This window comes from Cynocephalus volans, chromosome 15, assembly GCF_027409185.1.
Source record: "Cynocephalus volans isolate mCynVol1 chromosome 15, mCynVol1.pri, whole genome shotgun sequence".
In the NCBI taxonomy this organism is placed as follows: domain Eukaryota; kingdom Metazoa; phylum Chordata; class Mammalia; order Dermoptera; family Cynocephalidae; genus Cynocephalus; species Cynocephalus volans.
This window is the reverse complement of record NC_084474.1, coordinates 94,748,982-94,763,752: the sequence shown is the minus strand read 5'-3', so window position 1 is coordinate 94,763,752 and position 14,771 is coordinate 94,748,982. Positions and strand designations below refer to the sequence as shown.

At 62.4% G+C, this 14,771-nt stretch overlaps 1 protein-coding gene across 3 annotated transcripts in view; it reads right to left on the bottom strand.

Moving 5' to 3' along the window:
* The window catches only part of ADGRB1 (adhesion G protein-coupled receptor B1), a 73,792-nt gene that overhangs the window by 27,270 nt on the left and 31,751 nt on the right, over positions 1–14,771 (bottom strand). For all 3 annotated transcript variants that reach the window (XM_063079382.1, XM_063079381.1, XM_063079383.1), the window contains exon 17: positions 3,216–3,363. In XM_063079382.1, the coding sequence (XP_062935452.1) occupies positions 3,216–3,363 (148 nt within the window). The remainder of the gene's footprint in view (positions 1–3,215; positions 3,364–14,771) is intronic.

The window sequence follows — 14,771 nt, the reverse complement described above, 5'->3', positions numbered from 1 at the left end:
CTGAGCCCTAACCCTGGCCACACACTAAGCCCTGACCCCAGAGACAGGCTGAGCCCTGATCCTGGTCACAAACTGAACTCTGAACTCTGACCCTGGTCACGGCCTACTAACAGTTTGAAACCCATCAGAGAAGCGATACCAACAACCACTGCCTTCCATAGACTGTTTACGACATGCCAGGCTGCATCAAGTGCCATAAATACAGCGCCTAGTTCAATCTCCGCCACAGCTGAGACAGGTGGCCTGGTCCCCTTACAGGTGCGAATCAGAGTGGTTATTCAGCCTCCCAGCAGCTGCAGGCCTGTAGCGCCACAGCCTGCAGGTACACTGACACTCTGGTTCCAGGCCCGGCTCCGGGTGGGACTCTTGGGCCTGCCTCCCCTCACTTCACCCCCCTGACCAGTCTCATCCCACCCTGGCTTCTGGTGTGCACCTGTGGCACTCTGTCTCTACTACCATCTCGGGCCCTAGCTCAGGACAGCAGTCCCTTGAGGCTGCTGGGTACCCGGGGACGTCCACAGTCTCTGCCCACTTGGACCTGACTCCCCACACACCCTCCAGCCCCAGCCCCCAGCAGAGGCAAGCTGCCCCCGCTCTCCCCATGCCAGCACAGCTCACCCATGGCCACCTCCCCACCTGCCGGCTGGGCTGCTCTGTCCTCATTCTGGCTGGGATCTCTCAGGGACCCAGACCCCCCTCTCTCACCTCTGAGCCTCCTCTAATCCACTCCACCCTGGGGAGGATGCCCGAGCTCTCTCCCTGGCTCCAGGCCTCGCTGCAGCTCTGTCTTGCCTGGCCTCTGAGCCCCACGCCTGTTTCCCACCTCCCCGGCAGCTTCGTGCCTCCCCCCTGCCACGGCTGTGACTCCTCCCCACAAAGCACAGCTGGCACACTCCTGTGCACCACTCAGGACCCTACTCCAAACCTCTGCTTGAACATGTCTTCCTCACCCTTAGCACACACGCCTGTGTCTGCATCAGACCCATGTCCCTCAAGGCCAGGACCAGAGTCTGACTTGGGCCCAGCCCCAGGCACTCAAGGGGTCAGCACAGGGGCCAAACAAAACAAGCCAGCGCTGACAGTAGGTCTCCCCTTCACTCTCGCCCTCCCCCCCCGGTTCCTTCCCTTGCTGGCACGGGGAACCCAAACCAAACCAGACACCGCCTGCCCTTGAGGGTGTCACAGATCAGGCATAGCCAACTGTGACCCCATCTCACAGATGAGGAAACTGAGGTGCAGAGAGGCCAAGCAGTCTGCCCTCACTCTCCTGGCCAGTGCACGGTTCCTGGACCCTTGGCCTCAGCTGCCCAGTATTGGATAGGGGAATAGGACACCCCGATACGCCCGCCGGTATCCCACCTTTGTGGACACCGAGATGGGCAGGCTGGGCTGATGCTGGAAGGCCCCCGAGGGCAGTGCCAATACCCCTGCAAACAAGGATGAGGACACCACGTTCTGTCTGCCCCTCCCCCATGGAGGGGCCTCCTTTTCTCCTGCTCTCAGGCACCTGGCACAGGTCAGCTCTTGCCCCTCAGCATCCAGCACCTCTACTCTGGGTGATTCCCAAACATCAGCCCCATGCACTCACCAGACCGTCACTGACACTCTCCAAGCCAGACCCTGGGGCTGCCCTGTTCCAGCAGCTCTGCCGGTACCCACTCACACAGCCCAGCCCCAGTGCCACAGGGTCCCTTTCATTCTACAGAGGAGTCTCCTCAGACACTCCGAGGGACTCAAGGCCAGTCCAGGGTCACAGTGTGTCAGGGACAATGCTGTGTTTCTAGTTTCTGACACTGACCTCCTATGGGCCTGACCCTGGCTGGGAGAAGAAGAGTGGGGGCCCACACCCCACCCCGATCCTCTCCTGCCCTAGGTCCTCCTCGCACACACCCCAAAGTACAGCAGCCACCCGGAGATCCTGTCCTCTTCCAGGGAGAAAGTCAGAAAAGCCACCTCTTCCAGGGAGCCTCCAGGGTGGCCCTGGTGGCTGCCCCCAGGCCCTACCTACAGAATCAACACCACCAACAGTCTCGCCTGAGGACACAGCCTGACAGGGAGGGCATACTGGGATCAGGGCTGAGAACACAGACCACTGTCCAGCCCAGATCACCCCAAGACCTTGAGCACAGTCCCCTCCCCAGGCCTCAGTTTCTTTGCCTGTCAAGGGAAGAGTTTAGTGGCAATGACCTGTGAGGTCCCGGCTGGCTCTGACTCTGTGGAAGACTACAGCTGAGAATGTCGTACCACTTTCCAGAGAACAAAGGGGGTGGCTGGAACGTTCTTAGAGAGGCCTACAGCTGTCTTCCACATCCAACCTGGGGTTCCAGTAGGTGCAAGCCATGCCACTGCAAGCCCCCCAGGAAGCCATGTCTCCCTCCCCTGTCTGTCCTCTACATCTGCTGCCCTGACTTCCACACGAGATCTGGACTGAGGGACTCGGTGAGCAAAGACCTCGGGGTCCCCCCCACCGTCCTTGGTGGGCTGACATGGGCCTGCCTGGCCCAGTGGGTGCTTCTCGGCTGGCCTGGGGCGAGAGCCCACCAGCCCCAGTGGGCTGCCCCCAGCACCCAGGGCTCCCACCAGCAGGCTGGCCCCAGATGCCATCGCCATGGATACCGGCAGCCCCCACAAGAATCGCAGGAACAAAAAAGAGGCCTCTGGGAGGGGAGGCCTGGCTGGGGAGGGCTGGGGACTGGGTCAGGCCCAGCAGCCTAGACAATTCCCGGGACCCCGCCTGGGGACACTGCCACCTCCACAAACCAGGCTGCCCTCGCGGTGGGTGCAAAGAGGTCCGAGAAAGCAGAACGTAGCAGCTCCTCCTCCTCCCTCTCCCTGCAGGCCGGGCGACCCAGTGAGCAGGGTGCCCCCTCTGCCAGGCACATGCCCTCCCCATCACCCAGGCATGGGGGTGGGGGGAGCCTCAGGACCCAGCTCCTTCCAAGGTCCCGGGCCTCCAAGGAGAGTGGAGGTGAGACCCACCCATCAGCCACTTCCGGGGGTCCCGGCCTCGAGGCCCGTCCCCAACTCCACACTGCCCCCTACTCGGCTCCCACCCACCGGCTCCAGAGGGGCGAATCCGGCCAGGCCACCGGGGCTGCTGGGCGCAGGGACCCACCCGCTGGCCCGGAGGCCACGTCCGCGCGCTGCCCGCGGGAAGCCCCCACCCCGCCCGGCCCCCCGCGCCCGCCCCGTGTCCCTCCCGGCCGGGGTCTCACCGCGTCGGCGCTGAGCTGGGCTAAGATGGCGAAGGTGGAGAGCCGGTCACACAGGCAGCGCGTCCGGAGGGCGTCGAGGGGCACCGTGCGGCAGCCGCGCCACGACCAGGGCCCGAGCTGCGGGGGGGCGGAGGAGGAGGAGGAGGGTCTGGGGGCGGGCGGGACACGGGGGGAGACAGGCGGCAGCGTCAGCGGCGGCGGGGACGGCCCGGCCCCCGCCCGCCGCCCCGCACCTGCGCCCGCCCGCCCGCCGCCGCCGCCGGCCCCGGCGCCCGGGTGCCCATGGCCGCTCCGCGCCCGCCGCCGCCGCCGCCGCCAGCCGGGAGCGCAGCCCGCGGGAGGGAGCGCGGGGCGGAGGGCGGGCGGGGCCGGCGGGGGGCGGGCGCGCGGGGGGCGCGAGCTGGCCCCGCGCCCGGCAGCGCCGCCCCCGCGCCCTCGCGGCCCCCGCCCGCCCCCCGCGGGAGCGGCGTCCCCAGCGAGGCGGGGGAGGCGCGTGGGCGCACGTGCAGCAGGGAGGGTGCGCACCCGGCGGCGCAGGGGAGGCGGCCTGGGGGCGCGGGGAGGCTCGGAACTGGCTGCCGCTGGTGACCTTGGGACGGCTCCATCCCCACATCCACCCCCCAAGGCCTCGTGGCCCCTGGTGTCTGCTGTCAGTCTCCTGGGACAGGCGCGGCCTCCCCTCCCGCAGGGCGGCAGCCTGCAGCTGCAAACTTCCCTCTGGTGGGACCCAGGCCCCTCCTGCTGTCCACAGGCCCATCACTGCCCAGCTTTCTTTTAAGCACAAGGACTTGTTAGGTAGGGTCTTGGTGCACCAGGGGCAGAGCCACTCTGCAAACCCCTCCTCACGTCCAGCTCGGAGCCAGATCTCCCCACCCTTCAAGGCCCCCTCTTGTCCAGAAACTCTGGAGTGTCCGTCCCTCACGAACCTGGCCCTGGGGCTGGGCCTGCTGTCTCTGCCTGCTGGGGCCTGGCTTGCAGAAAGTGCCAGGGAGGGCCTCTCTGGGCTGTCCCCAGTCCTACCAGAGGGCCTTGGGTCTGCCTGGCCATGAAGGGGCTCCAGACTGCTGGAAGAGATGAGCCCCGAGAGACTGAGGGAGAAACTCTGCCCTCACAGGAGCCACCGCTGGGAATGGTCTCCTTGGGAACCCAGGGCTGAGAAAGGCCTCACCCCTCTCCAGGTCACAGACCCATGCCTGTCACACAACTGCAGAGGAAAAGTCAAGGTCTGCTGTTGACTTCTGCATGAAATGTCCTCTTATGGTCTACCCCAGAGCTTTCATGCTGCAGTTTCAAGCCATCCCTATCCAGGAATGCTGGAGCTGCAGGGCACCTTCCAGAGCTTTTGGGCCTCCTGCCTCATCTGCCCCCACTGTCCCGATGGGGACTAGAGGCCCAGAGCCAAAAAGGGGCTTTTCGGTTGCACTGTGGGCTGGTGAACTCTCCAGCCTGACCTCCCCAGAGGAGCCGGGCGGCTGCCCACCCTTACAGCCTGACCTGAGCGTCCAGCCTCTCATCGAACAACTGGGTTTGACTGCGTCTTGGCTATGCCCTGGCTGTACCTTGGGAAATTACCTACATCCTGCCTTGCTTCAGCCTCCTCATCTCTAAAATGGGGATGGGGGCAGTCCAGGGGAGGAATCGCATGGGCACCCACTCAGCATGGGGCTGGCGGCACAGGGCCCGGCTCAGTGACCAGCTCCCGGTGTCTGATGGCCCAGAGGAGGCGCTACTGCGTCTGAGGTGTTGCGCATTCTCCTTGCTTGTTTCCCTCCATTCTCAGCAACCCCGGGAAGCGGCAGGAGAATTTTCTGAGCTTCAGGACCAGGGGAGAAAGGACATGCTCTGGGTATGCTGGGGAGACCTCTGGGAAGGCCCTTATATCTGCTTTTTTGTCTTGAGTCTCCCCGCTCCTGATTTACAGAGAAGGAAAGCTGGAAGCCACAGGCCAGGGAGGGTTGGGGGAGGGCCGGGAGCTGGCCTCAGGCTTTGCAGGGTTGGCCTGGGCTGTGTGGCCCCACCCTGGATGCCCCCTCCGCTCCCTTCCCTGGCCTATCTGCCACCTGAAGTGCTGCATGAGGAGACCAGGGCCAGGGTTTGAGGCCCGAAGCTTATCTGTCTTAGGGCCCTCCATAAAAAGGAGAGAAAAGTAGCAGGGTCACAGAGGGGCTGGCCCCAGGCTCTTTAGCCCCAGGCATGCATCTGTCTGAGCCTCAGGCCTCAGCCCATCTGAACGTCACAGGCCCCAAAGGGCAGCCACAGCACTGACCCAGCCACTGGGATGGAAGCCAGGCACTTGGGCTGTTTTGAGTGGTCCCACCCTGGCTTGCTGCCCTGCAGGTCCTATCTCCAGCACAGGATGGCCCAGAGATCAAAGCCCTAGGGCAGAGACCCCTTCACCCTCTCCTTGAGAAAAGTACACATCCTGCTGACCACAGAATGGGACCCAGGACCAAGTCAGGGTCTGGGTACAGAGGGAACAGGAAAGTCCTGGAGCTCCAAGTGACACCCTGGATACTGTACCCCTGCCAGAGGACTACCCCAGGTCTCACTCAGGTGCGCCAGGCCTGCCCCAGTCTCCATCTCCCTCCACCCCCCTTCCCTGCACCCTCCAGGGCAGGAGCCACTGTCCCCGTACAACAGAGGAACAGATGGGGCAGAGGCCACCAGAGCCCAAAGGTTGCACAGAGCCACCACGCCCGGCTGACTTCAGCCGGCACCCACCACCGTCCTGTCCTTCCCACCCGGAGGGCTGTCCTCATGCCTGGGGGTGGGTGTGTGGCTGCAATCCCAAGCCTGCAAGCCTCTGATCAGACAGCAAAGGGAGAGCACAGCACAGGAAAGAGCTCGCAGACGAGTCCTCTCTGAGCGGCTGACCGGCCTGGCCATGTGGCTGCTCTGAAGAGTACCCTGTCGCCAGTTAGTACTGGATTCCAGTCCAGCTGTGCTTCTCATGGGTGAGGCACGGGCACTACCTCAGCCCTCCTGCTCTGGGCAGAAGGGTCCAGCACCCAAATGCCCCACCTGCCTAGGGCCTGCTGGGAAGACCAGGAGGGCAGCACCCTGAGGCCTGGGGTGAGGGGAACTGGACTGGCTTGGTCTGCAGCTTGGCAGGTGCCCAGCCACACTGGCGAGTCCACAGGGCGCCAGGCTGACACAGCCTGGGAGGATGCCAGCCTGAGAGCCACTACCGGCCTGTGGGCTCCTGCCGTGGGCACTAATTAGCTTATCAGCCTCCCAGAGGCAGGGGAGGGCGGGGGGCTGCTGTCCACTCTGTGGAGGATCAGCTGGGGCTTGTGGGGGGCATGAAGAGGCTGGCAGCCCAGGAGGTGGTTGGCTGCTGTAAGCTGCCTGGACCTGGGGCAGGGGTGCTGGGCTCATGCAGGCCCTGCAAGACTGCAATGCAGGTGCCCCCTCCTCAGCCTCTCCATCCCCAACATCCTCCTGGCCCCAGCAGGCCTGGGCATTGTGGACCAGGGGAGCATCTCTGGCCCCCAGCGTGCAGCCCAGGGACAGGACCCTCTCCTTGCCCTTCTCTGCATGTCAGTAACCATGGCTTGCACTCTGTGCTAAAAGCTTTCTAGGCATTTTATCATTCAATCGTTGTAATAACCCTCAGGTCAGCTCAGTAGATAAAGAAACCAAGGCTCAGAGATGTGGGGATTGTCCAAGGCCATGCAGCAAGACAGCAGTACAGCCTCAACGCCAGTTTTTATCTGTCTGGCTTCCCCCACCCCAGGGCCTATGCCATGCAAACCATGACTGAACAACAGATCTGAAAGGGACCCTCAGGGTAACCTGAGACCAGACAGAGGAGTGACCTGCCTAAGGCCCATCCCAAACAAAGAAAAGAGCTCGGTCAGTGAAGGTTGCCCAGGAGCTACCCGAGCCCGCCCTGCTGCACTGGACCTCAGCGGAGGACTGGCCTTCAGCAAGACAGGAAGAGGGGTGGTCCCTGAGCCCAGGACCCTTGCTTGCATCTTAGATGCGTGTTGGCCTGGGAAGACTTGGGAAAGCCTCAGCTCCGCTTTCAACAAAGCCTTTGGGAAGCATCCTCTCATGCCAGATGCTGCTGCACGACGCCGGAAGTTCTTCCCCACATCTGACTGAAATCCTTCCCGCTGCAGGGCACCTATTCCCACATTTGCAACACCGGCAGGCCATTCGCTTCTGCACACAGCAACTGCTCCACACGTGGGAGACCATTTGCCACCTCTTCTCTGAGCTACAGATGTTTGGAATATCTGGGTCACAGAGCCAGGCCCTCCTCCTGGGCCCAGGCCAGAGAAATCTGGGTCAGTTATACCTGCTCCCACCCATAGGTCCAGTGTGAGAGAAGGAGATGGGCAGCAACGCCTCCCAGGACCAGAAGAGCAGGGGGCCTGGGGTTATAGCAGAAGCCCCTCCCCACCTGAGTGCAGTAGGGACCTCGGGGGACTTGGGCCCCTCAGACAGGGCCCCACGATGGGTTCAGCCACTGCTTACCCCTATGCAGGCAAGTAATAACCCCCACCACAGGCAACCCTCTTACTTGGCTCCTGAGAAGGTTGCCAGTGACTGCCACATCAACAAATCCAGGGAACAACTTCCTGTCCCGTTTACTCAACCTCTGAGCCGTCTGCTGCCCTGAGTCATCTCCCCCACAAACCGGCGGCCCCCAGCGCACATCCTGACACGGCGACAGTCCTGAAGCCACCTGCTGCCGGCACACCAGTGGCAGAGGGGTGCTCAGCCAAGATCCCCGAGTGTGAACAAGTGAGGAGGTTTCACCCACACCCGAAACCTCCAGTCCTCCCCACCCCTCCCCCATACCTACAGCTGACCATCCGCAGATCCCACCAGCCTTTCTTCCAAATTGTACTGAGACCCTACCCTGCTCGCCCCTCCGTGGCCACCACCCTGCTGAGACCCAAGGCTGCCACTGCCTGGCCCTCCCCGCCCGGCCTCCCCACAGCACCTGCCCAGTCATTTGAAATATGTCAGGCCACACGGTCCTCTGCTCAAAGCCCTCAGGGCTCCCTCCTCACTTGGAGCAAAGGCCACACTCCTCCTGGGGCCGACAGGCCTATGGGGACTGGCCTCAGCCTCCCAGATCTGACCTCCCTACTGTCCACCTCGGACAGTCCCCTCTGCCACACTCAGGCAATGAGCCCAGCTCCCTGCAGCCCACCACCCGCAGTCCCTCTCCAAATTCAGTAGTGGCCACAGCTCCCAGGACAGCCTCAACCCAGTGCAGACCCCCCCATTTCACCCTCAGCACCTAGTGCAAGGCCACAGCCTTGTCCCCACGTCCCAGGCAAGGGTAGCCCAGAGAGGGTATAGGGAGAGGCCCTGGTCCCACTCCCACTTAGGCAGCCCCCACAAGGCACCTCCTGCAGGTCCCAGAGTAGGCGGATGCCAAGGAGTGTGGGAAGCGTTGGGGGAAGACCATGCTGCGGCTGGGCCTTGTGGTGCCTCTGCTTCCTGCCACCTGGCCAGTGCCCAGGTAGTATTTGTCTGGTCCAGCCCAGGGGGCAGAACTGGGCAGCCGAGGCTGGCTTACATCCTTGTGCAAACTCCCTCCCCAAATTCTCACCCTGCACCTGTCCAGGGGGACAGCAGAGGCCAGTGCCAGCACAGGGCCTGCATGCTCATAGGACATCAGGGACAGCCACACAGAAGGTGCACAAAGAGCCCACCCACCCACCTGCCCACCAAGCCAGGGCCTTCACTGAATTTGTGATGCCTCCTGCCAGCCCACAAAGCAGGGGCTATTATGGGACTGTGCACTGTCGGGGTCCCCTTGGATTTGATGGGCTAATTCACACTCTAGTGTGAATGACTCATAGGGTGTCCTCCCACACAGCTGAAAGAAGCCAGGAGTGGGCGCAGCACACCACAGTGGGAGAATTCAGGTGCTGGGCAGGAGCTTCTAGGAGCCTCCAAAACTTCCCAGCCAGGCCTTCGAGATCCTTAATGGGCTGGCCTCCGCCCGTGCCCCCTCAACCACCTCCTGCTCCACTGCCACCCCTGGTACAAGCCCAGCTTCATCCCACTCCATCCGTCAGGAGTGCCACCTCCCAGCTAACCCTACTGACTTCTCAGCCATAGATCAAGACAGGTGTTGTCTCCTCCAGGAAGCCTGCCTAGTAATCAAGCTGTGCACCTGCCCTTCCTGTGAGCTCCTGAGCACTGTGCCTGAGACCTTCATCTGACCTGGTCCTGCTGCAGTGCTGGGGTCCCCTCCCTGTGTTCTGTGTCACCCAACAGCAGGAGCACAATATGACTGTCTCTGCTTGGCTGCCCTAATGCCTAGCAGCCCAGCATGCACATGCCATCTCCTGCCTCCGGGCCTTGGTCTTGGCTGGTCCCTCTGATGCATGCCTTCCTGTCCTCTGGCGGAGTCAGCCTCATCCCTCAGCACTCTCTTGAGCCACTGCCTCCTCCAGGAAGCCTACCTGACCTCCCACTCCACACCAAGCCACATCTTGCTGCCAGTTCATGAGAATCCTCAGGCCTTGACCAAAATTAGCTCTAGGACCTTCCGGTTCAGGGCTTGGGGACAATGCCTGGGGTCCTGAGGGGACACTAACCTCTGACCCACCGACTCAGGGACTTGGACACCTACTTGACCTGGGTCTTGGTGAGTTCCCGCTGCAGTGTGAGGCTTCCTGAGGCCTGGAGTCCCTGGCTGTGGGCTGACTTGGAGCCTCCCAGTGCTGTGTCTGAGCCTGAGTCAGCAGCGACATGCCCGTGGCCAGGGCCTTCTGCGTTCCTCCTCCACCCCACGCCACACTGAGTCAGGGTTTCCAGCCACAGGCCTGCCCCTGGCTGGAAACCTAGCCCTCCCCAGGGCCCAGTTGCTCTTCTGCTGACAACCCCCCTACCTGGGCAGGGGCGCCAAGGCCCCGGGCTGTCTGCCAGGCAGGCTGGAGCTCCTGGACAGGGTGGGACTCTGGGCTCCTTGGCCGGCAAGGAAGCCACCTGGCCTAGGAGGGTTGGGCCTACCAGCCCTCTCCACCTGCTGACTCCTCCCCAGCTCAATGGCCGGCCCCAGAAAGCCTGCCCTGGGCCCTGGGGCCTCCCTCAGACCCTCACCTGCTGCACCTGCAGCCCTGCTCTCCCTGGTCTGTCACCTACTCTTGCCAGCTGAGGGACCCAGACACCCACACCTTGCTGTCCCCATGCTCCAGCCACTAGGACCTGCTGCAAGGTCATGGGGCAGATGAGTTCACTCACTCACTCACTCAGCAAGTGTCTCCCTGGCCTGCTGGTGCCAGGCCCTGTGCTGGGCACTGAGCACCCCCACAGGCACTACCCTGGCTCTAGCACATCCCAAACCTCCCTGCCCATCATGGCCAGCCCAGCCTGTCTCCTCCAAGACACCCTCCTAGACTGCCGTGGCCTCGTGAGCGCTAACCTCTGCTCTGCCACCCAATCTCCCATCCACCCTGGCTGGGGTCCACCTGTCTGCTGCAGTGCGGCTCGTTAACTGTGCCACGGGTGGCTCTTGCCTCCAATGGACAGTGGGAGCTGAAGTTCCCCTGAGAGCCGAGCCTACCACCAACAAAAGGCTGACTGTCACCACAATCTCTACCCTAAAGCCACCACTGAAACCACTACCAGTAACACTAATAACGGCACCATCAACATCAGCAGCAGCACCATCATTACCACCACGGTCACCATTGCCACCACTGCCAGCAACATCAGCAGCAACATTATCAACAGCATGATCACCACCATTGTCACAACCAACACGACCAATACCACCACCACCACCACCACAGCTGCCAAGAACACCATCAACACCAACACCACTATGTTGTCAACAGCACTGTCATTACTACCACTGTCACCACCACCACTGCCAACAACGCCATGGCCATAACAACATCACCAACAATCGCACAACCATTCCTACCACCATCGCCATCACTACCACCAATAACACCATCCACAGCGACACCATCGCCATCATCACTAACACCAGCAACACTATCAACAACACAGTAGTCTCCAGCGCTATCGCTGTCACCACCACCACCATAAACAGCATCCCCAGCTCAATCATCGCCACAGCCCTCACCACCATGACCATCCCTTCCTGGTCATCATGACTGCCACCTGAGCCCCCACGGTTACCAGCATCACCTCCACCTGCTGCCATCACCTCACCAGAACCAGCACTGTGACTGTCACCAGGACCAAGACTAGCTGGTCACTGCCGTCACCAGCCTTCAGCAGGAGGCATTTATTCGGTGCCCATCATGCCCAGCACAGGGCAGGCAGAACCGGTCCTTCAGGAGGTCTTGCCATGACCACCCCATCAACACATGGCAGGTGGGACCAGGCAGCCACACCACCACCACTCCCTGTCACCCCTGACCACCCCACTCCAGGCATTTCCCAGTTCACCTGACTCCCTGGGGCCCAGTCACCACAGGTGGCCTTAACGTCATTCTACCATCCCCAGCTTCCAGGCACCTCTGCACTGAGGCCAAGAGAGGAGAACGGACACCCACAGCCACTCTGCCCTCCTCCTGCTAATTCAGAAGTCCCTCCTTGTGTCTGCCCCAAATCCTGCCTTCCTGCATCTCACAGAGGTCCCCTGCAGAGATGGGACCAGTTAGTCACCACCTCCCCTACCACCAGCAGGGGCGCACACCATTGGGCTGCCTGGGAAACTGGGATTTTGATTAAGACTTTTCTGCCGCAGTAAATGAGCAATTGGATCTCCCAGGCAAAGGGGAGCAGGGTGTGGAGCAGGGAGTGGGGAGGCTCACATCCTCCCAGGCACATCCCTGAGCACAGACCCTTCAGCTACCCATCCCTGCCCTCGCCAGGCCTCTCCAGGGTCACTGGGTGCCACCTGGATGTGGAGGAGGCACATGCAGTTGGGCATTGCGGGGTCAAGACTCAGGAGGCTGCTGTGTGAGCCCAGGAAAGTGTCCACTCTTCTGAGCTCGGCTTCTGGTCTGAGGTCTGGGCCTCTCTGGCCATGTCAGGGCTGGCGGATGGCATCAGCTTCCGGCAGACAGGCCTGGCACATAGCAGGTTCCCAGGAGGTATCAGCGCTCTCCTTCCACACCCCACCCCGACTCCCTCTGCTCAGTTATCTCCAGGGCCAGCGAGCTCACGCTCTCTGCTTCTAAAAACAGCTGCGGGGATTTGGGCGAGGGGCTGACGGAGGCGACCAGCCTGCCTCCCCCGCTCACTGGCCAGATCTTCCGCAGCCTCAGGGCCTTCGCACAGACTGTGCTGTGGCCTGGGGGCTCTACCGCCCTCCTGCCAGCTGGACATCAGCTCACTCATCCATGACCGGGCCAAGCTCCCCCTCCTCCAGAAGCCCACTTCCAGGGTTGGCCCCTCATCTCTAGCATGGGGGGTGGCGCTGTGTCCAAGGGGCTCACTGCTCTCCTCTGGGAGGCCTTCCTGGACCAGGAGGGGCAAAGGTGCCACCATTTGCTGAGCATTTCCTGGCTCCAGTTACTTAATACACATTGTGTCAGTCAACAACCATAGCAGCCCCATTTTACAGATGTAGAAACCAAGGCTTAAGGAGGTGAAAGGCTCACCCATGGTCACCCCGTTAGTAAGGAACAGGGCCGGATTTGAGCCCTGCCCCTTCCACCTGCCGAACCCTGCTCGTGCATGGGCCAGTGAGGTACCCACCTGCAGAGAGCACTCGGAGTCAATGGGCTGCCCCACTGGGCACAGCCTTGGGGGGTGGATGGAGGGACAGATGAAACGACACTGTGGGAACAGAGTGAGCATAGGCCCAGCAGCCCACAGTGTGGGCAGGCCTGGGGAGCAGCGATCCAGGCTTCCAAGAGATGGACAGGGAGCCGGGGCCTAAGGGGCAGCAGGACAGGCATCTGGGCAGGCCGAATGGACAGGGAGGTGGGGGCCCGTCCTGTCCCATCGTGCAATTGAGGAAGCTGAAGTCTGGGCTCACACTGCCAGCTTGGGCAGAGCCGAGGGTTTCTGAGCTGGAGGGACAGGCCGTCCAGACCCACCAGCCCCAGCTCTGGGACCCCACAGACCCCCAGCTCTCAGGACACAGGGACCCAAGGAGGCACAGGCTCCGTGCCTCCCCATCTCCCTCCTCAGAGGGCCCCCGCACCCCAAATCATGGAGTGGGGAGGGGTGGGCTCCCCAGGGCCTGACATCCCTGATGGGTGTCCTGTTGGGTGAGCACTGCATGGGGCACCTGGAGGGCCAGTCCTTGCCACCATGGTCAGGTGTGCTCAGGGAATGAGTGAGTGAGGCAATGAATGAGGGAGGGAGTGAACCTCCACTCCCCAGAGAGTGTGACCCCACTGAGATGGGGCATGCTCGCTCACTGCGTGAACAAACACCTGAGCACTTAGGAGACCCAGGCCCTGTCCTTGGGGACTTATGCTCTACTGGGGGCAACAGGAAATGGGGACTTCCACACAGATGCAGGACTTGCTGTGGGCTGGGGTCACTGTTGGAAGGAAGAGACAGGGTGGGGATGTCAGAAAATGAGCAGAGAGGTCTCCTGGCACAGGTGAGGCATGGGGCCAGGGACAGGGGGTGCCCAAGAGCTCTGGAGAAGGCCCTGCAGGGGTGCAGCGAGAAGGGCTGGCAGGCATCGGTGGGGAGGGTAGAGGCCTGCGGGCCAGGCCAAAGAGCAGGTCCCTTCCCTGCTGCTGAGGACCTTGGGAGGGCCCTGCTGAGCTGCCCTGCTGCTGGCCAGTGCTGGGGAGGGGGGTGGGATGCTCGCCCCACCCCCAGCTCAGATTGCAGTGGGAGTTCTTCCGTGGGCAGAACCTCTTGACCCTGTCCCAAACCTGCAACTCCCAAACCCGCAAGGAGCCCCTTTGCAGGTGAGGAGACCACCGCCTGGGAGAGTAGGCCCCCAGCAGGCCTCTGGCAGCCCCCGCCACCCCCACCCAAGGCCCAAGCAGAGGGACAGACCCGGAGAAAGGACAGTACGGGGAAGGGGCTGAGTTCAGGGCTGCCCCAGGATGGGTGGTCTTGCCTCTGGGAGCAGCACTCCACCCTTCCCCCATGCCTAGCCTCCTTCCCATGCGGGAAGAAGCAAAGCACATCCCACCTCCTTGTCCCTGCCTCCCTGCCTCCCTCACAGCTCTGGTCCTGAGGCCCTTCCCAGGCTACCAAAGAGGCCTCTGTGTTGGGCCCGCCCCCCACTCCGTGCCCCCTCCGCCAGCCTCCTCTGCCCCCATCAGGAACCAGCCGGCGTGGGAGAAATCGGGCTGGGAACAGGCTGCTGACAGCGACCCGGGGGCCCTGCCAAGTCTCCCTTCCGCTCACCCCCTCTGCCTGCCCCCTCACTGCCCTCTCCAAGGAAACCAGGAAAGGAGTGGGAGGGGGCGAAGCTCTTAAAGGGACCAGAGGCTTGCTTGGGCAGGGACCCCAGGATACTGCCCCTGGCCTCCACTGGACACTGTCCCTCCATGCCAGGCAGGGCTGGGGTCTGCCAGGAGAGGGGAGAGCACAGACTGGACTGGAACTACCCACAGGTGACCCTGGGCTCATAGTGACTTCTCCGGGCCTCAGTGTCTTCAGATGCAAACCTGGTTACTAGAGGAC